The sequence below is a fragment of the Vigna angularis genome, chromosome 1, assembly GCF_016808095.1.
Source record: "Vigna angularis cultivar LongXiaoDou No.4 chromosome 1, ASM1680809v1, whole genome shotgun sequence".
Taxonomy (NCBI): Eukaryota; Viridiplantae; Streptophyta; class Magnoliopsida; order Fabales; family Fabaceae; genus Vigna; species Vigna angularis.
Genome location: NC_068970.1, coordinates 37468210 through 37494344, shown reverse-complemented (window position 1 = coordinate 37494344; position 26135 = coordinate 37468210). Strand labels below are relative to the sequence as shown.

Genomic DNA, 26135 nt, shown 5'->3' with positions numbered 1-26135 from the left:
AAAGTTTATAAATACTAGAATTCTGGACAACTATGAGAGACTTCGATAACTTTAGTTTTAGATACTTTTAAAAGCACTTTCAATGAGATACTCTAGAGAGTATTCTCACCCACATCCTCTGTAATTAATAGAACATATTTAGAGGATTAGAAGATGGATTTTCTTCATTGCTTATACTTCTTTTTATTATTCATGAGGAGCTAAATTTCCATGTGTTGGAGCAAGATGTAAACAAATTTGAACTCTCTTGTATTCGGTAATACCTTTCATTTATGTATGATCATTTTTATCTAAATTTTGTTAATTAATTTATATTTAACGTTGGACGAACTAATCACTTGTCTTATTTAACTTTAAGATTGAGTGAGAACTAGTCTTAAGTTGTGGTTTAATCAGTTATCTCGTGGGCTTATAGATGTTAGGAATAAATCTAGGGTGTGCAGCTAGAGATAAAGTTTTGATCATAATGCAAGTGAAACTTTTAAGTAGTCACTGAGGAATCATATTGGGGATGGTGATCCTAGGCTCTAGGTGCCAAGAATGGACATAGAGTTACACTTAAGTGAACTCTCAGGACTTGATCATCTAAAACTTCATGTTTTGCATGTAGATCTAATGCAAAAGAGTGAAAATATGTGAAGTTGAGCTTCAAAAAGATTTAACCATTTAAAAGTCACTCATTTAGTAACAAAAACTGATTTCTAATTTATTTTACAATATTCTCACCCATACAAACGTGTTTTCTACACATCAATTGTTTTACAAAATATCAAAATAATTAAAACATTATGTTTTCTTCCAAACTCATGTGAATATGACACTTATTTACTACAATAACCCACTATACTTATTGGTATATTTCAGGTTGCAAACTACAAACAATATTTTAGGGCACTCATCGTGGTAGAGTCACTTTTTGATTATGAATTGGTAAACTACACCCAGCTCTAATTATAAATTACTACAAAATTGTTAAATTTTGAAATAAAATTTCTAAAATTAAAATTTAATAAAATTTTAATTAATTGATGATATAAAAATCCACTCTATCAAAATGAAAATCTTTAAAAAATTTATTTGTTCCGAAGGAGTTTTTAATCTCGTGATTTATGATAAAAAAAATTGAAGATTAAAATATTAAAGAAAAATTTAAACTCTCCCTTCAAATATCATTCTATTACAAATGAATCTATTTCTTATACTTAAGGAAAGGATTGCAAAATAATTTCGATATTACCAAAAATTGTGTACTTTTATTTTAATAACATATTAAAAAATATTAACGATATATTTAAATAAATTGTTGTATAAAGATTTTAAGAAAATAAAAAGTAAAAAACTAAATTTACTTTTTTATAAATTACAATAAGTAAAACATAAAAATTCTTTATTTTTTTTTGCTTATAACACATATAACACGTATTAAAATTAGGTTTGATTTGCTTGAATACATTTTGAATAATACAAATTCCTGTTTCCTAGTCCATATTTTATATAAACGTGATAGCCATTTCTCACCTAACAAAAGAACGCAATTGATAGCCATTATAACGTGAATTTGAAGCATGGAAATGTGGAATATCCACTTTTATATGTGAGGTGAAGACTTTGTTTCTATTATAATTATTGAATAAAATTTAGCCACAAAAGTTATATTATTGCACAAAACGAGTCTGAAAATAGAGCATGAGAATTCCATTTTCTCTTGTAATAATTAAAAAAAATTATATAATAATTGATTGGTTGAAGTAGTATAATTATGTATGGAAGGTATTCAGTTGAAGCGGTTAAATGGTAATTACGATGAAAAGTTAGGCCACGCGGATTGGAAGAGGGTGAGTTGACATTGAAAACATGGTTGAGTAAGGGAGCAACCAAACCAAAGGAAACGCAAAAGAGAGGAAGTAGAAGAAGATAATATAATTAGGCGAGTGTTGAAGAAAGGGTTAAGTTTGAAGCGATGAGTTCGGGAAGCCATAGTGATAAGGAGAAGGAGAAGGAGAAGCAGAGGGTGAGCCGGACGTCGTTGATACTGTGGCATGCTCACCAAAACGACGCCGCAGCGGTGCGGAAGCTCCTGCAGGAGGATCCTTCGCTGGTGACGGCAAGGGATTACGACAACCGCACCCCGCTCCACGTCGCATCTCTCCACGGCTGGATCGACGTCGCTAAGTGTTTGATCGAGTTCGGCGCCGATGTCAACGCGCAAGATCGTTGGAAAAACACCGTAATACTATTATATAATAATCACGATTATTACTCTCAGCATTGTTATTTTACTGTATGTATGATTGTGAAATGGTGAATGAACTTTAGGTTTTGGTTGTTGTTGTGAACAGCCTCTGGCGGATGCGGAAGGAGCTAAGAAGACTGATGTGATCGAGCTTTTGCAATCTCATGGAGGCTCTTCTTATGTGAGGTTTTTTTAAGTATTGTGTGTAATTCTGTGTTTGTGTTGTGAATGATGAGGGAAGTTGAGGTTTGATTTTGAACGGTGATGGTCGTTGCAGGGGCAAACTGGTAGCCATTTTGAACCGAAGCCTGTTCCGCCGCCGTTGCCGAATAAGTGTGACTGGGAAATCGAACCTACCGAGCTTGACTTCTCCACCTCCACGAGAATTGGAAAGGTAGGTTTCGCTTCTGCTCGTTTTCTTGGTTTGACTTTGGTCAACGAATTTCAAAGCCTGCTCTTTGCTTTGGTCAAACTCGTTGTTTCACTACATTTCTGCGACTGTTATATAACACTGACATAGATTTGTGCTATGCTTTAGTCCCTAGAGTGGCAAGTTTGAAGTATTTGCTGCGTAATCTCATTGAAGGACGGTTGTCGCGTTTCAAGTCTTTTTATCGATGATTCTGGGAAGAAAGGAAAAAATTTCTGTTCAGTTTCATTCCGCAGACGATTTTTTGTGTGTTAAAAGCTGTTTTCTAAAACAATTTTACATTAAAGATCAATCGGTTTCTAATCTGAAATGAATGAAGTACTTTTTCTTTCTTTTCTTTTTCAAATCAGGTGTTTAAAAATCCCAATAACAGAAACAACTGAAAAGTGTTTTTTCCATTGTCTTTCTTTTGTTTTCTTTTTAAGGGCTCTGTTTATGTGTTCAGTCTGAGGATAAAGTCCCTAATAATCTTACCTGGATTGAACAAGATTTTATTTGGTGAAGGATATATATGATCTATGTCAAAACTAGCAAAGACCTCTTTTTCCAATGGTTTAATATGTTTTCGTGTATGTTTTTATGTTTCATGAAGGGGTCTTTTGGTGAGATTTTAAAAGCCCATTGGCGTGGAACACCAGTTGCTGTTAAACGTATTCTTCCATCTCTTTCAGAAGACAGATTGGTGATGTGAGATTCTTTCTTTAGCCTCTAGCATTTGTTTCAATTTGGTTGCTTGCTAGTTGGTCGTTGTTTGCGAGGCGAATGCCTTTAGATTGCTTGTGACTGGTGACGTTGCTAAAACGAAGGTCTAGTAGCTTACTTTTACCTGTTATCTGTCAGAACTAGGAAAGATTTCGACAATTTATTTAAGTGTTTTACTGAATGTACTCATGATTTATTCTAAACCTATTGGATATTGGATGCATAGTCATCTATGTTTATGATAAATGATAAAAAATTAAAGGAATTGGGGAGGGGGGAGGGGTGTTGCAGCATATAAATCGTATGTCACAGGCTTTTTGGATATCTCATTTTGTGTGTTAATTTTTAATACAGTCAGGACTTCAGGCATGAGGTCAATTTGTTAGTGAAACTTCGACACCCCAATATAGTTCAGTTTCTTGGAGCTGTCACTGACAGGAAGCCCCTTATGTTAATTACTGAGTATCTGAGAGGGGTATGTGAATAAAATATAACTCCTTCAGATTGAGTGAACTTAGTTTTTGATTTAGCGAACTTCTTTAAATTGAACTTCTGTTTCGTTCATAAATAGGGTGATCTTCATCAGTACCTCAAGGATAAAGGTACACTTAGTCCAGCAACAGCTATCAACTTTTCCATGGATATTGTGAGGTATGGTATCTTTCATATTTTCTTTTACTATTTTTGTTTTATAAGAAAAATATTAAGAATAAAAATTAAATACATTAGAGAAGGAGGATTGAAGGAAATTACCATTGAAAAATTAAACCACGTCAAAAGAAATTACCAAAATGATCTCCAGTTATTCTTACATCTGTTATATAACACCCGTCGATCTTCTGACCGGCGTCATTGTGCTCCAGCCACAGCAGCTCCTCGTCTCTCTTCAACCCTTTCTTGGCCCGAAACCTCAACTCACTCTTATTATCATTCAAAGTCCTCTCAGTAATCCGGATATTAGCTAACTTGTTACCACCCATCATTATCTATCCTAATTTCATTTTGAGCTTGCGATTTGCTTACTTTGCCTTTTCAGTCATTCCTTTATTTCTTCTAACACGGTATTCATGTGCTCTAATCGTAGATGCATAGCTTTCAAGATCAAATAATCATCTTCTTATTCCTCTTTGTATCTTGAATTAAAAGTTATGATAAAATCTGTTAGTGAACAAAATAGAAAGTCTCACAATAATATTCTCCCATGTATGCGCTCAAATAAGGATCATACACACTCGTATTTGTTAGCTCGATTTGACTTTTAGCCTCTAATAATAGCATACTCCTTTGACTTCCACCGGTCAATTCTTTCAGTGGAGAGCTTAAATATCACTAAATAAGATCGAGAGTAATATCCCAGTTGCTAGCTGGCAGGTACAAAGGGGCTTAGGACCATTCCAAACACTTTTGTGGGCAAAGATAAAAACAGAAGAATTTTTTAAAGTACAAAGTCCTTTTTTAGCTTTTGGTTCTTTTTCTTTTCTTTCTTTTTTAGCATATGCTCTTCTTTTTTCTATTCTGTTTCCTTTTTTAGAATGCTTATGTAAAAGTGAAAACAATTCAGGGTTATAGAAAGATTAAGGGAAAATACTTGGTTGATTGAATGTGTGGGCAAATCTAGAATATCTAAGATGGATAATTGACAAGAGATGAATGCGACAACTTTATGGTTACAAATTAACAAATAATAAAAAAAAAGTATGGATGAAGAAGAAGGGTTGATGATGATTCCAGTAATGGTGACCAAGAGAATTCATAAAAACTGATAATTTACCAATAAGGATATGAAAGAAATAGAAATAACTCTGACAAACTGTCAACAAACAAAAAAGGATGTAGAAATGAGAAAAATAATTGAGGAATATAAGGAATAAAGTTCAAAATGCACAAGTGGCTTTTTTAGTACTCGTTTTTAAATATGAAACTACCAAAAGAATAATATTTAGCCCACAATCAAGAACCTCTGATATCAAACTAACGCAGAAAACAAGATGGATAAGAGGTATGTGGACAACACAAAAGCAAGTCTTCAATTGAAATTCCTAAATCCCACAATAATGTTCACCAGCTAACCAGAAATGGTAAACTTTGACCCCATGAGAATTTTTGCAGTCTGTGAGGAACTTACCACATGAATCATCTCGATTCTTGGTGCTAGTAGTATTTTACAACCCCTAAGGAGAAAAGAAACTCTAATGGATATTTGAAACTTCTTAGTCAAATTAATGTTCAACTCCTAAAATAAATCTTGTTCTTACTGTACATGGGCAAAACATAACTGATAAAAATTTGATCATAATTAAAACAAAAGACACAGAAACTAACCTAAAATCCATAACCAACTGGCGAAAGAAAATCATAAACTTTTACTAGCTCGAATTAGACCTTATCGATTATTCAAGACTCATTAATTTCAACTAATTATTTAAGTTATGGTTCACTTTCTAACATAGCCTAAACTACTCCATTTAGTCTTCCAAAGCTTCATCAAGTAGACCATACTGTCCAAACGGTATCTGTGACTACGAATTTTAGCTACTAGGTTTGCCATGGTCTTTTAGATCTAATAGGCGTACAAGCTCTTTTCACTGGACCTGGACCTGGACCAACAAGAATTACCAATGCATCACTTGTATTTGGCTTTAACTAGCCTCCTTCATCTCCATCAAATAATATGGCCAGTGTATAACTAAGCCAATTTAATATCAACCTGTATTTTATCAACCAAGATAATTGAATTAGTAAATCCAGAGGAATCTGTATACATTCATTTTCACTTAATTTGATCGATATGCTAAAGTATATTTTGTGGATATTGTTTTGCAGAGGAATGGCCTATCTTCACAATGAACCAAATGTTATAATTCATCGGGACCTAAAGCCAAGGTATGTTGGTTATATGCAACTTATATGTGAAAATATTATGGACAACATGCTATGACAGCATGTCAAGATGCATTGTGATAAAGACTTGGTTATTATAAGGTGCCTAAATACTGCATCAAGTAATATAGGATACTAGTATTTAAATGTTTGGATCTTCCTTCCTTAGTATATAACTTTTGGGAGTAAATTTCCAAGTTCTTGAGTGTTTATGTATTGGTATCAGAGTTGGTTGTAGATACCAAGACGGGAGCAAAGTGTTGTAGAGTGAAAGCTGCCTAGCTTTTGAGGGTGTTGTAGGGTGAAACCCGCTAAGATGTTGACTCTTTGGGATGGTGCTAAGATAAGGACTTAGATATTATCAAAAGCCTAATCCCACATTGAGTAGAATGAGATGCTCAATAGATATCTAAGTGTTTAGTTTTCTCTCCTTAATGTCGAATTTTTTATGGTGAGTTTCCCAATGTTTGGGTCCTTATCATATATGGCTTATAAACAAATTGAAGAAACTAGGTTGACTAAATTTTGTCTTAAAATCATCCAGCTGGAATTAAAAAGCCACTGTATTATATGTTAAAGTTTATTTTCTAAAATTTCAGGAATGTTCTTTTAGTCAATACTAGTGCCGACCATTTAAAAGTTGGAGATTTTGGATTGAGTAAGCTTATCACTATCCAGAGTTCTCATGATGTATACAAGATGACCGGTGAAACTGGGAGCTGTGAGTATTCTCTGAAATTCTTTTAAAATATTAGTATCCATTCTTATGCAAAACTTAATTTTATTTCCTTGGGGATGAAAAAAGACCGCTATATGGCTCCTGAAGTGTTCAAACATCGGAGATATGATAAGAAGGTTGATGTGTACTCCTTTGCAATGATTTTGTATGAGGTAATTCCGCTTGCTTAAATGCAGAAATTTTATCTGATACAATTTGAGCTAATTATAATGCATGATACCTTTATTTCATGCAGATGCTTGAAGGTGAACCACCTTTTGCAAATCTCGAGCCTTATGATGGAGCAAAACGTGCTGCTGAGGGTCAAAGGCCTTCATTTCGGTCAAAGGGTTATATCAATGAATTGCAAGAGTAAGTCGTTTATGATACATTATTCAATTTTCTAGCTCTCTATTTTTAAAGGTAGCTCTTGGCATGATGTCATTCTCTTTTTGACCAAATGGTCAAGAGCTTGTGTTGCTATCATTCTTCTAAAGTTTGAGATGTATAAAATGGCTTTCTCGTAACAAGCCATATTTGAGATGTATAAATCATTTCTAGGCGTGCATCTTATAGCTGCAGCTTTCGAGAAAGTAAGTCCTTTACATTACTTTAAAAAAACTCAAATGTGTTTCGTGATGTCCTGGCGTATATCTTAAAATCGGTACTGTCAGAAGTCCACCTACTTTAGACGGGTCTTATAAACGGACTTACAAGATGCTTCGATTAGAGGAATATACTTCAGCTCAGAGCAATGCATTCAATTGATCATATTCTTGACATGTTCAGTCTGACCTCCCATTTGTTCAACATCTGACTTAGGACTGATTTCTTCTCTTTGGTTTATTTACTATTTGGTTTGATTTGAAATTTTCAACTGTACATACTCAAGTAGTGATTTGAGCAAATGTTCTATGATATCTAAAGCCATGCGATACGCCATTGCTAGGATTGCTATTTATATTGCCCAATTGTCACGAAAGACATCTTAGTTTCATTGTCCCATTTTTTACCTTCACACTTAAAGGGATGGTCAATAATGATTATGATTTTGCCACCCTTTACCATAAATGGAAGAATCTTGACAACGCTTACTATTGCTGTTCAGTACATCTAACTTCACAAACCACCAGTTGACTGGCATTAATATGATTTAACTCTTTCTGACCATTTCACTAGATGTTCTGGTATGATTTGTAAATTAGGCTATTAGTAGTTATAGCAAGCAAACATTTATTTCGTTTAGAGCAGCCCTGGATCATAGAAGTAATCTAATGAACTTTGGCCTTTCGTGTTCGTAGATTAACGGAACAGTGTTGGGCTCATGACGTGAATCAGAGACCACCCTTCATAGAGATCCTTAAACGTCTTGAAAAGATCAAGGAGAATTTACATTCAGATCATCACTGGCATTTGTTTGCATCATAAATGTCTAATAGCATTAATTTGTTCAGAAATTCAGATTATTTATTTATCACTACCATCTGGTTTGCTGCGGCATTTATGGAGTGATTGGGCCAACTGGAAATCCTGCAAAGTCAATACTTGTTTTCAACTGTTTGGATTAATGAGCAGAACAGGTGATTTTAATTGCCTGCCTTTGGTTTCTAGTATTTTTATCTCATTTAAGCTCTCGTCTCTTTCAAGTGAGAGCGCATGCAATTTGTTGCCTATGTGTAAAGCGTTTCAAGTGTACAAACAAATTGAGCAAGTAGGTCACTTCATGCAATCCGTTGTTTTATGTTTCATCTTTCGTTTAAAAAGATAGTGATAGTTTCCTTTGGTATTAAATGCTACCAACTTTTTTGGGATTGCAATTCTGGTAGCAGTTTCTTATTGGTGGTTTTCACGTGAATTCAAGTGGGGGAAAACTGTTATTTTGAGTTGTAGATGTGAAGACCGTCAGGAGTAAATAGCTGCAACCTCCAATCGTACTTCCTGCCTAAAACCTTTTCTTCTTTTTCTTTTTGCACAAAGGTATTTTATTTACAGTAAAAAGTTAATTCCTTCCATAGTTTAAATATTACCTACCGATTGACCTTTAATCTTTCATATTAAAGTCTTATCTACATACAATTTAAAATTAAACTGTAAGCAATATGTTTTTTTTTTCCTGCAATGATACATAATATATTATATATAGGGTACAAGGTAGACCTCCCTTTTACGTTTAACTTAAACTGAACAATCAAAGAATTTTGTTTCCTACATAGTTCCTTAGTTCACAGACGCGGTCAAAACCCCAAACATAGAGAACCTAGTGACCTAACAACTACAAAATACAAGATCCTATTTTCAAACTTTCACATAGCCAACTCATTAGTAAAACAAGTTTCTTATACATGTTTCAGGGTTGGCACACCATTGGATAAACGTTGGACATCTCTCCTTATCAGTCAGTTTATACCACTTTCAATATACATCTTGATGCGTTGCATCACATCCTGTCCGCAAAACAGTTTCCGTTCCATCAAACACCTATTTCCCTCTTTCCATATACACCAGATAATTGCAAACTACAATCTAAACCATAGTTCTTTATTGAATACACACTGCCTCTATTTATGCTGATAGAAACGTGTTTCTGCTAACTCAGGGAAAACACTATTAATTCTCACTCATCAATTGCAATTTTCATACCCAATCAAACATCCTGCAATTGAACAGAAGTATGTATATGGGAGACAAGCAACTCTCTTCTCCTATTAAACTCCCCATCCATATTCCTTCCTCCCACTTTCCTATCTAACAGTATTCAATTTCTGTTATGATATTATGAATAATATATTAAACTTAGTAGACAATGGCCTCTGTTGTTGTTCCATCCAGATGTCTGAACCTTACTTCATTTTTGTTACCAAGATTCCTTTTAGTTTTCTCATTAAACCATCCATTTTTACCTTTGTCTCTGCATACTTTCTTTACATCCTTCCACCATGTAAATGATTTTCTATTATTTTGAGTAACATTCTAATGTATTAAACTGAAGTCAATATGCTAACAAGTAATCGTGTAATTTCAAAATATATATATATATACATATATATATATATATATATATATATATATATATATATATATATATATATATATATATATATATATATATATATATATATATATGTGTGTGTGTGTATATAATGACCCATCTTAACTCATTTATTGAAGAAAAACAATTTTAAAATGAAAGAACAGAAATAAATCAATAACGAAAAGGGTTCGAAAGAACAAAGAAATAGGACAAAAAGAGAGAGAAACGTAGAAATAAAAATGAAAGAAACAGAAATAAAAAACAAAGAGGATAAAATATGTCAAATTCTTAATATTCAATTTTTAAAAGTTATTTAAGGAATTTTAAATAATTAAATATATTTTCATAAACTTCTAATTATCTTATCCAAAAATCATACTTCCCCATAACATATTTTAGATAGTCTAAAAAACGAATCATCATTTTATGAAATTTCTATCCAAACACGTTGTAACTTCTTGGAACTTCGTTTTCCTAAAATATTCTATTAAGCAGTATATTTAGCTATAAATACTTTTATAGCTAAATAAAAGTATAGATCTCAATATGTAAAGACGTTTCTCAATATGAAGTATAGATCTCTATACAAAAATCCCAAAAAATTGAAACCAACTTAAATTTTCCCCTCCATTTGTCACATTTTAGTATCTTTTACTTTTTTCTTCTTCTATGTTTCTCTTAAATCAAATTCAACTGTTTTGTATTTTCTTTCTCACCTATTTCCTTCACATTTTTCCAATTCTCATGTACTCTAACTTTCTCCTCTCTACCAAACGGACCGAGATGTTTGCTAAAGGCTTGTTGTAAAACATAATAAAGAGCCACTTGGATTGAAGAACGCCAAAATTTCCTTTGAAAATCGTATTGCCATAAGCCTGATATGCGTTTAACAAAGGAATATACTTGTGATTTTTGAGATCATACTGACTACCGTTATGCGTATCCTCTGGATAAATTAATGCTGGAATATTTTACAAGATCACATAGGAAAAATGTAAACTATCACAAAATTTCAAATGAGTTTCTTTTTCTCGAAGAATGTCTTCAGGTGCCATAGTTGCATCCCTGCTACTGATAAGCAGACAAAGAGCGAAAGCAAACTCAGCCAGAACATTCTGCTATTGGTTGCCCTGTTCAGTTCCTGCATTTCTTCTTCTCTGCAAATTGAATGGCACAAAATAGTAAGAATAATGATTTTACAATATTCCATCAATAAGTAATTCCAGAAACAAGAATAATGTTTTATTCACTTTCCCATGTCAGAGTATTCAATTAAAAATTTTCAGGCAATGCTTGGTTACCTTTCACGAAGATAAAACATCTCGTCATGAATGGAAGCAACAGAATCTTGCAGCTTCCTTAGCTCTAGCTCCATTACCTGGTATAGGTGAATTAAATTGATATGAGAATTTTTATTTTCTTTTATCGAACATTCTGTCAACAAATATTGCAACTTCTTGCAATGTAATTGAAAATCAAAGAGTCTGTTACGTTATGCCACAAGTAACAAATGGGTGGGATGGGAAGGCTTTGAGTGGGTTTTGGTTTGTTCAAGAATATGGCATAAATTTTAGTGAAATCAACCGGACTGAAGTAAACTCCAGAAAATAGATAGATAGTGTGGAGGAACAATACAAATTAAAATAATAATGCAATCATTCAAGAAAGCCAAATTTGTAAACAGAGAATAAGCCAAAGAAAAAAGAGCTGACTACCACTTATAAAAATAAAATAAATGGGAGGTAGACAAAAATTTATAGGTAGGGAAAATATGTGACACATTTGTACGGATGAATGTGGTTTCCATTCAATATTCACATTATAAAGTAAAACGATTTCCATGATTAGGTACGTATCATGCCCTATAAGCCTACCATAACTAGAAATTTCATGAGTGAGACTAATGTTTAGTACTAATACAGATTTCTACCACTGGTAAGGGAAATCAGACATTACTTGATTGATCAGATTAGATTGAGCTTGAGGCAGTAAATGAAAAAAAGAGGATCATTCATTTCTTGTCAGTATATGCAGCATAAGCTAGGTAATTGACTGAAAGACTCGACTTATAGTTGTACATGAGTAACACAACAACAGCAACAAAACCTTATCCTAAAAGAAGAGATCCTTCATGGATCACACTATGTAATTTTACTCGGTTAAAAACCAACTCTTTCAAGTTATTTGCCATGAGATCCTCATAGTAATACTGAATTCATTCAAATAAGCTCTCTTACGAAAACTATTTGTTGGAATGCAACTACCAAGTAAATCTTGCAAAACAAATTCATCTTTTCTCCAAATCTTTCAGCATAGAAATCATAACACTATACTCTACACAAAAATTAACCGCTAGAAACACAGTAGTGTCGGATTACTCACATCAATTTGCCCCTTTTTAGCAACATTAGACCAATCCTTGGCTGCTACACCGGTTTTCCAATCAAAATCCACAGTCAACGTTATCGGGGGATTGTGATCTATCGCCCAAAAACAAGACATGTAATCTCCAGCCTCCGCTGCCGCGAACGCAAACTGCCCCGTCTGAACGCGATCCCCGTAGTGATAGTTGTTCCCGTACGACGAAGTCACCTAACAAAAAATAAAAAAGAAGCAGGATTAGCATTTAACGAGAAACCAGAGAACACGATCCGATTCACTACTGGGCCCGAAAAAGTTTCAATTTTTGGCAGTGGGGTTTATGAAAATACCCGAACGGTGACTCTGTGGGAATCGGGCAGAGGTTGACCCTCGTTGTGATTGACGATAAGGTACTTGCCGACCGTCATGGAATTGCTCTTGATGTCTTCGGATATGCATTTGGTGTGGCCAGATTGGAGTTCGAATCGAAGAGATTGGGTTGAGGAAGAAAAGAACACCAAAAGCAGAAGCGAAAGGAGCAAAAGGGGTCTGGGGTTTCCCCCAATCATGATGAACATGATGAATGGATGGTGTGTTTGGCGACAGAGAAAAGTGGGTTAGCAGAGATTAGGTTATGGGCGTGAAGTGAAGGTGGAGAAGAAGAATCAAAAGAGATTTAGCAGCGATGGATGAGAAATAATTAATATGGTAATTGAACTATTAACCAAACCAAACAGGGTGCTAACTACTACACCTACTGTTGCAGCTGCACAACACAACCACGATGTCCATGTCGATTGTCAAACTTTGAATCTGACGTGGCGCCTTTTCATTGGAACTTACACGTATTATTCATTGAGTGAATCTGAGGGATTAGGATCATAAATAAATTAAATTTTTTAATAATATAAAAATAAATAAGTAAATATTGCAAATTTTATTTTGTAATGGTCAACAATTTTATCTTAAAACATCAAACATTTTCTTATACTAGATTTCTTAAAATAATTACATAATAAAAAATTGCTTTGTTTCCTTGATATATTTATTTATTGTTTGCTCATTTTATGATTTTATCATTTTTTTTGCCTTAGTTAAATTTTTAGCCGTTCGGAAATTTAGATATTTTTAGTTAAATTTTTGTCCATTATTTTTATACCAAATATTCAAAAAATTTATATTTTTAATTGAATTTTTATTATAATATTTTTATTTATCACGTCATCTTGATTAAATTATGATTAATAAAATAATATTATAATCAGTATAAAGTAATAAATAATTATATTAATTGTAAATTTTCATATTTTTAATATATAAATATAAAAAAACGAAACCAGATAATTATTTAATTGTCTAATTAAAGAAAAATTTAAACAATAAATACTTAACTAAAAAGTATAAAAATTTTAAATACAAATGATAAAAACTTAAAGCCAAGTTTTTTTTTACATTCTCTCATTCTCTCCTTTCACACTCTTAGAACAGAGGTTCAGTTGTGGTTTAACTGACTGTTGTATTTTTTATAAAACACGTTCGTTATTTAAAATACCGTTTAACTAAACACTTATCAAAACTAAAAAAACTGAAATTTGATTTTATAAATGGTAACCAAACAAAGCCTTGGTACTCCAGATTCTTCTGACTTTATGTCTACTACCATGCTACGTTGACGGTTTTGTGTGACCTCCATGTGGCTGCATTAAATTTGTGCCTTTACCATGAGCCGTATAATTGGCTCAGGGCTATCCCATGGCACCTCAAAGTGGTGAGTGATGTGTGGATGGTAGTAGGGCTGGGCATAGTTCAATGAACTCTATTGTAACTACACTTAACCATACTATATGGTACTTAAAAATACTAAATTTGTTTTAACTAAAAACTAAATAAATTATTATACAGTATAGTTAAAAGAAATTGAACTTTATACAGTTAACTAGAATCACAGATTTTTCTTCTAATAAAAAATTTCACCCCAAATTGAAAATCTTTGAAGCTAGGTTTCAAGAGGCTGAGAGAAATGCGAAGAGAATTTCATTCTTTTTTTGCGAAAATGCATATTCAATGGATCAAACTGCAGGATTGAAGTTGCAAAAGGGGTTGATTGAGGGGCGCAAATCCTCCAAACGAACCCTCCAACCCAACCCTACCCTTTTTCCAGTTCGCGGGTTCAGCCGGAGGACCTCGGCGATCTTGAAGATGACGACAGCGACAAAGAAGAAGAACCACGTGGACCCTCTAAACCCCCTGATTAGGATGATGAACAGTGGCAGATTAGGTATGGTATTGGCCAAGATTGCACCCTCGATTACGAGGTATATATACCGCTCATACCTCTTTATTCTTTTCCCCCAATAATATGTTATCATGAACTCACATTATGCAGTTATAATTTTAATTCAACCAATTTGATGATGAAAATTGCTTCTTATTTTTTTCCCCTTTGAAAAAAAAAATCATTTAGACCTGTGATGAAGGAAAGCTTTTTCATTTTAATTTGGGCTTACTACCCCTCTTTTTTGTGTGTGAGGAAATTATGTAGGAAGAAGATTTAAATATATTGAAGAGTCTGTTACTGTTACCACTTAGTCCCTCCATGGTTCACTGGTGTTCCACCTTAACCAGTGGTCTCTAAATTTGAGGGTTTTTTTGGTTTAATGTGAAAAATTGTGTAGGAATATGAGTTTATTGAAGAGTATACTATGAAGGTGATGGACTAAGATTGTATACTTAAATTTCATATATAATGAAACACATGGATAGAATCGGATGGGGTTGTTTCATTTTAGTCAAATGGTTTTGTATTTGAACCCATGGTATGCTTGCCTGTAGAGTAGTCCTACCCAGTTCAAGCAACTGTAGAGGATACTTGCAGTCTGCACTAAATTCCTTTTATTGTTGTTGTTATCATTTGTGTAAGCAAATATATAATTAAACTTGAGAAGGTCTCTCTATTTTAAGCTGCATTGTCGAGTTGTAATGTTATTCAGTGATTTAAGCTGCATTTTGTTTCTACATTGGAGTAAAAATGAGTTCTGAAATTTGATAATTGGTATGCTCTTTTTTGCTTCTCTGATTTGGAATGTTTAGGATTTATTTTTTATTAACTGAAGAAGCCATTTTCAGTGGTCGCGTTCTGTTTTCCATGAGTAATTATCTATCTGAACTTATTGATTTAAATATCGGGTGTTAACCAGGTACTGATAAGTCTGATCATTGGTGTTGCTTTGGTTATCTAGTTATATGCAAATTAAATTGTTATGTATGTGCTAGTTGGGTGATGATAAAAAGGAGATGCTGTGAAGAGTAGAATGTGATATAAATGGTTAGACTTTGGGTCTGTAATGAACTAGATGATATGAACTATTAAATGCATGTGGATAATAGTTGTGTTGTGGTTAATAACTTGTAACCTTTGTTTAGATAAACATGTGTAGGTTGTTATGGTTGTGGATTTTAATGCTTCTGGTTCTGATTCTTAATGTTCATTTTGTACTCAATAATGTGACAGTTGTTGTTGCTGATTTTTCAGGTGCTGATTTTGCAATTGTTGATGCTGATATTCATACACCTCTCATTCAACACATTCAGAAACCTTCACTAGATGAGGTGTTGCTGGTGCAATAGAATTGGAGAGAAAGTCATTGTTTTATAGATTAGTTTAGTTTCCTGCCTTTTAGTTTAGCTCAGCCTAGATTTATACCATTTGTTTTTGCTGGTTTTTATATGTTTCATACTTAGTACTACTTTATAGATGTTAGGATTCAAGTTTCATTTCAGTTTCGATGCTGTTCTTTTTTTTTCTGATTTTTCTGTTTTTAGCAGAAAAATGTTTAGTTCAATGTTTAGTTCAAATGTGAGGAGTGTTATGCTATTTTTAGCATACTGTTTTAGTTTGTTGCTTTTACTGTTTTAGTTTACCTATTTTCTGTTTTCAGTCTAGTTGCTGCCAGGGTTTAGTATTACTGTTGATGTTTTCTGTACCAGTTTACTAAATTGTACTAGTGTAACTGAACTAAAAACTAGTTCAGTTCAATTTCTTTGAACTATTTTTTAGTTCAGTTCAGTTCAATTGAACTATTTTATAGTTAACTGCAATTATTTATAGTACAATGCACTGAACTGCATTTTGCCCACCCCTAGTGGATGGTTGAATATAATTCTTAATTTTTCTTCTTTGAAAGATAAGTAATGAAGACATTTTCTAATTATATGAGTCATTTGTGATGTTTAATTTATTTAAGAAAACCTTAAAAAGTGTTTTCATGTATTGTTTTTTGGAATTCGGTACAACCGAGTCTAGACTAAGATAAGGAGGTAATTTGTGCGAGATGATTTGGGGGAGAGTAATTGAATGAATTTGAGGTGATTTTTTGTTGTTGTTTTTTGAGTGGATTTGTGGATAATTGAGAGTGGATTTGGAAATAAAGTTTGTGAGAATTAGTGTAGGATTTGATTGATGTGACAGAAGTAAAAAATTTATTTAATTGGTAGAAATTAAATATTACTAAAATGCTCCTAGTTATTAAAGTAATATAAAATGTTATTTACTAATGTTATATTTAATTGTAAAAATGTATATAAAAAGACTAAAATTATAAATAATTATTATAATTAATTTTTAAAAATTAAAAAATTTATAATATAGTAAAATGAATTTATTTTTAAATGTAGTATTTGTTTGTAATATAATTTACTACCAAGTAATATCAACTTTTTTTGTAATGGTAAAAATATTATATAAAATAATAATTATTAATATTATTATTATTATTATTACTATTATTATTAATAATATTATTATTATTATTATTATTTATTATTATTTATTATTATTATTATAGCAATAATAGGGGTGATATTGTAAAAGTTATTAATTCCCTACAACTCTCTTCTATTATGAGAGTTGAGAATAAATACTTCATCCCGCAATTCTATCTGCACAATCACCCGTATTTCATCTCAAATGAACAAAAAAAGTTTTCTCTTTCCATCCTCTTAAATCTTCTGCTACAGGAGAATACGCTCAAACGAACAAACACTAAATCTTACCGAATTGGGGCAAGTTTGCCTCATTAAAATTTGATCGATTTTCGTTTATTTATTTTGACTAAAATGTGGTCAATTTTAGTTGAATAGATTTCGATTGAAATTTAATTAAATTAGACTAAATTGGCCTATATCGAAATTTGATTGATAGTTGAGTTTTTCGTTATAAAAAATTTGACTATATTGGATTAAGTAAGTGTCAATCGAACCAAATTTAATTTAGACGACGTCGATTGAAATTTGAAAGAATTTGATTGAGTACAAAATCAAACCGAAATTCAGCCAAATTTGACTGAGTTGGCTAGAATGAAATTTGGTCGAATTCGACGGTGTATGTCCTCACCGAACTTTGGCCAAATTTGGTAGAGTCAGCACTAAACAACCAAATTTGACTAAGTCGGCTTAGACCAAAATTTGGTAGAATTCAATTTAGTCTATCTTCCCCGAAATTTGACTAAATTTGATCGAGTCAGTCCTAACCAAAATTTAGCCAAATCGGTTCAAGTTGACCCCTATTGAAATTTGATTGAATTTGGCCTACTCAGCCTAGACTGAAGATCAACCGAATTTAAGCTGGGTTGGGCCTGAATAAAATTTGGCTGAGTCTACCTTGGTCAAATTTGGCCCGTTAGCCGAAGATGAAATTTGGCCAAATTTGGTTGAGACGACATTAACTAAAATTCAACTAAATTTGATCGAGTCAATCACCATTCGAAATTCAACCAAATTCGACCAAGTTGGCCCCAACATTTGGTTAAATTCGGCCGACTTTGCATTGACCTAAATTTGCCTTAATTTAGTTTACGCTTCACATACTCAAATTTGGCCCTACCTTAGTCATACGTCGAGATGGGCCAGCCTGAGAAAGTCGAGACAGTTGACTTGGTTCGAAGGTTAAGATTGATGCACTCTAGGACGAAAGTCAAGACTAGTCAACATTACTAATGCCAAATGTCAACTTGGACGGATTTAGGCTGAAGTTCGAAACGGTTAATTTAGGCCGAAGGTCGAGGTGAACCGACTGAGCTAAAAGTCAATTCTGCTGGTTAGACTAAAAATCGAGATAGGTCTATTCAAACTAAAAGTCGAGATAGACCGACCTACACCTGTCTAATAATATATTTTAAAAAAAATGTACCGATATGTGCAATTTAATAGTTATTCTTTTAATTTGTATTCATCTATTTTTCTTCAACTCAGATTTTTGCTTTTAAGATTGTCTTAGAATTCATGTTGATAATTTAGTTTTAGATCTTAATTAGAATTTGTATTAGTTTACTTAATTTTGAAACAATAAATCGTCACATGTATACATGTGTAATGTAATTGAACACTTAATTTATATATGTGTTGAAATAAATAAATAAATGTTAATAAATTTTTCATTGTATATGATTCGGATGTAAGGTCGAGTCACTTCCAACACCTACACAATTTGTTCTGAAACCTTCTAGTCTCAACTCGAGCCTTCGTCTTCGATCTATCGTCCGGAGGTGTATCTGCTAAATAAAGTCAGTAAGTTGTCCGTTCGGTAGCTCAATGCAATAGTAATAAATGCATAGTAAATTTGATCACCTACCACTTACCTTTGACCTGTATTTTTAGTTTTTGGTATGGGCTTTAGATTAGTGAGATCTTAATCACAACCAATCTCAGCCCAATACCATTAAGTACTAATTACCTTAATCTACATAGGAGGCCAGACGTCCTGCCTACGACCATCCGGTCATACGTACTGCCTCAGTCCAATTGTCTTAGTGCATTCCTGTTTGCTGAAGGTGCCTAGCCTTGACTTGACATTTGGTGTATTCATGTGATCGACCGTCCGTTATGTAGTGCACATTATTGGCTCAACTCGGGCGTACTTAACTATAGGGTGATGTCATGGCCGATCGGCCCTCACGGAACACAAGCCCCACAAGCCCTAAGCAACGTAATTGATGTTGGGTTTGAACCAAGTTGTTTTTGGTGTGTTAGGGGTCATTCAAGGTCGTTCGACTGTTTTCGTAGTGACTTTTGGCGGGAAAACATGTGTCGCAAGCTTGCGTGTTTTTGGATTTGGGAAGTTGAAACGCTCTCGAATCTGGGCCGTTGGACGTGGCGATTTTTAACGGCTACGATTGTACAACGATTTTCAAAAATTTTCCTATAAATAGACGAGTGGGGTTGCTGGCGCTCTCATTTTTTCCCACTTCAACTTCTTCTGCTTCCAGTCGAAAGTGTGATTCTTTTCTTTAAGGTAATAAATGGCAATCGTTGATGTCGAGTCGTCATTGGAGTCGTCGAGCAGAGGCAGCGGGGGTGCAACGGGCAGTGGCAGTCGACCTTCTTCTCCTGACTCGATGTCGTCCTCTTACCTCGAGAGGTCCGATGGAGACGATGACTCACGGCCTCCATCACCTATACATAGTAGGGAAGAGGAACCAGAACCTCAGTCTCCTATATATATTACGAAGAGAGTTGTCAACGGAGAGGTCATCCATCTGCTAAAGGGGGGCATTGATATTGACGACGTGGGTCCGGTGTCAGTTGATTGCTTGCCGGTCGTTCGGGGGTATGACTGGGCGTCTCATGGCGTAAGTCTTTACATATCGGAATATGGTACGAAAAGGCAGTTGAAATGGTGGATGGACCGGTTGTGGATCGCTAGGGATATCGAGGACGCCCGGCTAATGCGATTGGGTGTTAGCCGGGGGAACGAACGGGTCTTCCATGGGAAGGAGTCGAGCGCGGACGACTTCTTTTTCGTGTATACCTATCTGTTCGACCAGCTTTTTGTCCGGGTGCCTTTCACACCGTTTCAGTCGGCCGTCCTCCGCGAACTCAATGTCGCCCCTATATAACTGCATTCGAACCCATGGGCTTTAGTTTAAGCATTCGTAGCAATGTGTTCCACCCTAGGGATAACTCATATCGTCCCTATTCTTCTACATGATTTTGACGTCTGCCCTCTTGCGAAGCGAGGTTGGGTGTCCTTGACATCCGTCAAGGATAGATGTTTGCTTAAGCTCTTTTCTGATTCGTTTAAGAATGTTAAGGACCAATATTTTAAGGTCATAATAAGAGAGGCAGACTGATCGAAGTTCCATGACGAGACCGGACACCCCCTGTTCCCCTTTTATTGGATGAGGAATCCACGAAAGATAAGGGCTTATCCAGTCGGCCTTTTGAACCCGACGGACTTGGAGACCGTGAGGATTATCAATTGCTTGCCCCGCTGCATCTCTGCCCGCGGCCTCGTTAAATGCCTTGGCCATGAGGATTCTGACCAATTGGCGTTCGGTATGGTATTTTTGTTTGATTGCTTTAATTAGTGCTTTGATGTTAACTTAGCAAAGTTTTTGTCACCCTTTGAGGCATCATGTCGGTCCCTGTTCCCTGCAAATCCAGCTTCATGTCCTCACGGAAACAGACGGGCAGAGCCTCCTCGTCCAGCAGAACTCCCCAGCCAACTCCCCTTGGTAAGGCCTGTTAAACTTTTGGCAAGCGTACCAATAGTCAATTGTAGTATAATGATTTTTTAAGTAAGAGTGTCGATCCCACGAGGAACAACTTCAATTAAATAGATAAATTTATCTCAAACAGCATATGTACAAAGGTATTCAGTCTTATTCATAATGGATTTTTTCAATTTATACTACATTGCATAAAAGTAGAATAGTAACAACAGATAAGTTAAAGAAAGTTTAATATGAGAAGTTGGGATTGAATTTATCTATCTCACTTGTCTGCAATCTGGGTGAATACAAACATATAGCAACTGAAATTACCAATATTGATGCAACACACAAAAATCATTTATACCGATTCCTCGCGTATAAAATTCATAAGATCAGTTCCTTGAATATTGATTCCTCACATATCCTACAAACTGTCCAGCATTATAGTCTGGTGTTATAAGCAATTGATAAATTGAAATCTATCCCTAGCATCACAGAATATCAAGTATTCTTCCTCAGATCAGATTTTAGAAATACTTTCCAGTCAAATCTAAAACCCACATTCATGAAACTATTGATCAGATAGAATCAAACACTAAGAGCAGAACAAAAATACCAATATTGAATAAAAACAAAAATGTTATATATAAATATCACCATATTACATCCGGGTTCGAATTGATTACATTGAATCCCAAGAGAAGATATCAGCCACTCATGGTAGCCATTAACATTCTAAGAGATGAAGAAGAAGATCTTACAGCTAAGGTGGAAGAATAACTCTTTCGGTAGATCTGTGACTTTTTCTCCGCGCTCCCCCTTTTTTCTTTCTAACTCATGACTATATATACTGCGTAAATTCTCGCTTAAGCTAAATTATTCTCGCTTAAGCGAGATGAAACTTCTTGGAGAAGATAGTCATTCTCGCTTAAGCGAAAATGACTTTTAAAGTAATGGCTTTCTGGACGAGTCTAACTTAAGCGAGATCAATCTAGCTTAGGCGAAATGTTGCAGGATTTACTCTTCTCTCTTAATTTACCTGAAAAATATACAAAATAGGGATCAAATGATTTCCTTTTAATCAACAACTCAGAAACATGTGATTACATTTCATCTTTCTTAGATTCGGGAAAATTGATACAAATGTACCCAATTCAACACAGAAGTGCCAAAATTCCATATGAAAATTTACTACTTTTTTGCACTTATCAAGGCCACCGTGGCCGCAACTAGTCGTTCGTCGGCTACTATTGCAACGACAATCGGGGTCGTCGAGGTGACTCAGCTCCAACCCCAAGCTCATCCTTCCCCCATGATTATTCTTGAGCAATCATCCGAGGCGACAACTCCCTTCGTCGTTCCCCTAGAAAGGAAAAGGAAGGCACACAAGGAAGGGGAGAAGTCTTCAAAAAAGAATCGAAAAGGGACACAAGGAAGGGGAGAAGTCTTCAAAAAATAATCGAAAAGGGACACAAGGAAGGGGAGAAGTCTTCAAAAAATAATCGAAAGGAAGTAAGCACCGCTCGGCCTCTCCTGGGTTGCATCTTCAGTACGGAGTTCAATGTCAGTCATAGAACTAACTTTCACATGAGCTCCCTTCACCGGACAGTAATGGAACCGTTGTCCAAGGTTGAAGTAACCAACACCATGTTGGAGCTGTCAACCGGGCGTCTATGCTAGCCTGGTATCTCTGTGACTTCTACGACCGACGCAGAACCGAGCATGTGCAGGGAGAGCTAGCAGCTGAGAGGAAAGTCTCCACCGACCTTCGGGCTGAGGTTGAAGCGTTAAGGGCCGCTCACAAGGGGTGCGAGAAAAAGCAAGGTGACCTTCAGCTTGAGCTCGATGAGGCCCACCGACAACTGGGCCAGACCGCTGAAATTTTAAAAGATGCTCGGGCTAGGAATAACCGTCTAACTGAAGAGTGCGGCCAGTTGAAGATGTCGGCCACCAAACAAGCTGAGAAGGAGCAAAAATTGGTCGTTGAGACTAAGGCCCTTTAGAGCGGGCTCGAACAGGCAGGCAAGGAGATCGGTGCCCTAAATGACTCGGTCATGTACGAGCATGAGGAAGGTTTTAATAAGGCCTTGCGCCAGGCGTCCTTCCTGTTAGGGGTTACTGATCCGTTCGTTGCAGGTTTCGATATTGAGAAAGATGTCATTGACGGGGAATTGGTACAACTCGAGGAGGGTGAGCCGGTCGGTGAAGAAATTCTGGCAGCAGAAAGGCAACCGGGCGAGGAAGAAAAACCGGTAGGTGATAATGATGATGTTGATGGGGAGTAGTGTAGGGATATTATTTTGTTAATGTTGGTGGGGCGAGGAATATTTTGTTTTTCTTTAGGATACTTTTTGGTTATGTGGTCGGGTGGCAAACACTTTTAGGTTTTGCTAGTGTTTGCTCCACCAGCCATTCAACATTCCTGATGTATACCCTAATGGTTTTTATTTTTCTGTCTCATTGTTTCTTTATTTCTTTGTTGTGTTCGGTCGGCATTCGATTAACGAACTCGTTGTTCACCATCTCGCCAAGCCGATAGTGAATTCTTTGCGGAATTCTCCTTTCATCAACTTGGTTTTACCTTTTATTGATGTCGAGTGGCAGTGGTTCAATCATCGAACTCGTCGTTCACCACCCGACCAAGTTGACAATTATTCCTTTATGAATTCCCCATTCATCAACTTGGTTTTAGTGTTCATTGATATCGGGTGACGGTGGTTCGATCAACGAACTCGTCATTCAATGCCCGGTCAAGTTGACAATGATTTCTTTCAGAATTCTTTGTTCATCAACTTTGTTTTATTTTTCATTGATATCGAGTGGCAGTGGTTCGATCAATGAACTCGTCGTTCACCGCCCGACCAAGTTGACATTGATGCCTTTCGAAATACTACATTCATCAATATGGTTTTAGTTTTCATTGATACCGAGTGGTAGTGGTTCGATCAACGAACTCGACGTTCACCGCCTAGCCAAGTTGACAGAGATTCCTTTCGGAATTCTCCATTCATCAACTTGGTTTTAGTTTCCATTGATACCGGGTGGTAGTGGTTTGATCAATGAACTCGCCGTTCACCGTCCAACCATGTTGACAGTGATTCCTTTCGAAATTCTCCATTCATCAACTTGGTTTATTAGTTGTTTTTATCCGCTTGGTCCTGGGTAACGTATTAAGAGATTGATTGGAGATTGAAACCATGGGTATTGTATTAACATTGAAAAGAAGAGTACAACATGTAACAATTCAATTGAAATAAAATTTTAAGTGAGATACATTCCACGTATTTGGAATTGGTCGTCTATCAAGATGACTAAGGCAATATGTTCCATTTCCAAGGGCTTCTTTAATCTTGAAGGGTCCTTCCCACTTGGCTGCCAGCTTGCCATGAGAGGTCGTCCGTCGCGCTTCTCTGGTCTTTCTCCATACAAGGTCTCCATCTTGAAAGCTCTATGGTCGCATTTTGGGGTTATACCTTCTTCCCACCATTCGTTTGCAGGCTTCTGCTCTTAAGACTGCCCGGTCTATTCGTTCTTCCATCGTGTCCAGTTCCACCCTAAGTTCATCTTCGTTCAAGTGCATGTCCTCCAACTGCCTTCGTAGGGATGGTTCTCCTAGCTCAACGAGCAACATGACGTTAGTGTCATATGTTAGGTTGAACGACGTTTCGCTTGTCGTCCCGTGCGGGGTGAACCTATATGCCCATAGGACCTCTGGGAGCTCTTCCACCCAAGCTCATTTACTCTCCCCTAGCCTTTTCCTTAGTTTGGCTACAATTATCTTATTGATGGCTTCTACTTGGTCGTTCTTCTTGGGATGTTCTACTGAGCTAGTCATGTGCTTAATTCCCAGTCCTGCGTAGAACTTGCCCAACTTTTTATCGATGAATTGTCGATCGTTGTTTGTTACCACCGTTCGGGGATGTCTGAACCCATAGATCAGTTTCTAGACGAACTTTTGCACTTGTTAGACGGTGATCGTGGCCAAAGCCTCCGCTTCTACCCACTTGGCAAAATAGTCAATAGCAACTAAAAGGAACTTTTTTTGTGCTCGTCCTGGGGGAATGGTTCAACGATGTCCATTCCCTACTAGGCAAACGGTCAGGGAGAGACCATGTTGTGTAGTATAGCTTGCGGGGCGTTTGTAACATTAGCGTGAGCCTGGAAGCAAGGCACTTTTGAATGAAATTCTTGGCATCCTCTTCCATGGTGGGCCAGAAGTACCCTGCTCGGACGACCCTAGCCTTCAAAGTTTGTCGGCTGGTGTGGAATCCACACATACCGTTATGCAGCTCATTCAACACATATTGTGCTTCAGGTTCCGACAAACATTTGAGAAAGGGGCTGGGAAATCCTCTTCAATAAAGATCATTGCCCACTACTACATACCGAGCAATCTTTCCCGCATCCGTCGGACGAATAGCTTACTCGGCGTCTTCCAATTCCATAAGCTTACGGATCTCTGTCCTCTAATCGCTTTCGTCTGCCAACACTGCCCACAAGCACTCCACCGAGGGCTCCATCAAAACTTACCGAATAATGGTGGTAAGTTGCCCTTTTTCTCGGCCATTACTAAGTTTGGATAACATATCCGCTCGGAGATTATCTTCGCGAGGGATATGCTTTATCTCAATCTTCTCAAATCCTTTCGCTAGGGTGGACGCCTTATGGAAATACCTGAGGAGGTGGTTGATGACAAATTTATGAACACCGAAAATGGTGCCACAAACTTGTTTAACCCTTGGCAAGTGTGACCGAATCGTATCAAGTAATAAACTCGGTAAGACCAAGTATCGTTCTCCCAAAGGACTCACGGCCTAGTTAGTTATTTGATTCGTTGATTATTTAAGACTTGTGAACGATTGATTGTAGGTTTTTAATGCAAAAGACAGTAATTAAATATGTATGCATGAATGTGATCAATGGCAAAAAGAGTAAAACAAACACGGGATGAATTATATGGATGAGTATGTTGTTGGGGTTATCAATTTCATCTTATCCACTCTCATATACTTTAGGAATTCATCAATCTTTTCATCAATGTTAATGTCACTCTCTAAATTACCTTGTCAAGAAGGCCTATTCTTAACTACGAGTTCATACAATTCCTAGCATTCCTAGTAATTAGTTCTGCAGTGCAGGAGCTTAACGACAACCAATATACTATTGGGAGAAATTCCCCGGATCTAGACTTTCCCGTACGTTCCCATATCGACAAAATCAATGATCATGACAATGAATGAGTTAAACACTGCATGCTTTGAGCAAAGAGGAAAAACCATAACAATTAATCA

General features: G+C 35.8%; 2 protein-coding genes across 2 annotated transcripts; one reads left to right on the top strand and one right to left on the bottom strand.

The window, feature by feature from the left end:
- The first annotated feature begins 1788 nt into the window (after window positions 1–1788).
- On the top strand, window positions 1789–8692 carry LOC108337883 (integrin-linked protein kinase 1). Its single transcript, XM_017574506.2, has 11 exons — window positions 1789–2227; window positions 2340–2414; window positions 2511–2627; window positions 3256–3350; window positions 3720–3840; window positions 3937–4016; window positions 6189–6248; window positions 6845–6966; window positions 7051–7136; window positions 7220–7335; window positions 8265–8692. Exons 1-11 carry the CDS (start codon window positions 1961–1963, stop codon window positions 8389–8391), a joined length of 1266 nt encoding a protein of 421 aa, XP_017429995.1. The 5' UTR covers window positions 1789–1960; the 3' UTR covers window positions 8392–8692.
- A 2132-nt stretch (window positions 8693–10824) lies between these two features.
- On the bottom strand, window positions 10825–13106 carry LOC108331718 (transmembrane emp24 domain-containing protein p24delta9). Its single transcript, XM_017566609.2, has 4 exons — window positions 12706–13106; window positions 12377–12586; window positions 11296–11372; window positions 10825–11151 (listed from the first exon to the last, which is right to left on the bottom strand). The coding sequence occupies exons 1-4, from the start codon at window positions 12931–12933 to the stop codon at window positions 11007–11009; spliced, it is 660 nt and encodes a 219-aa protein (XP_017422098.1). The 5' UTR covers window positions 12934–13106; the 3' UTR covers window positions 10825–11006.
- Between the last annotated feature and the right edge of the window lie 13029 nt (window positions 13107–26135).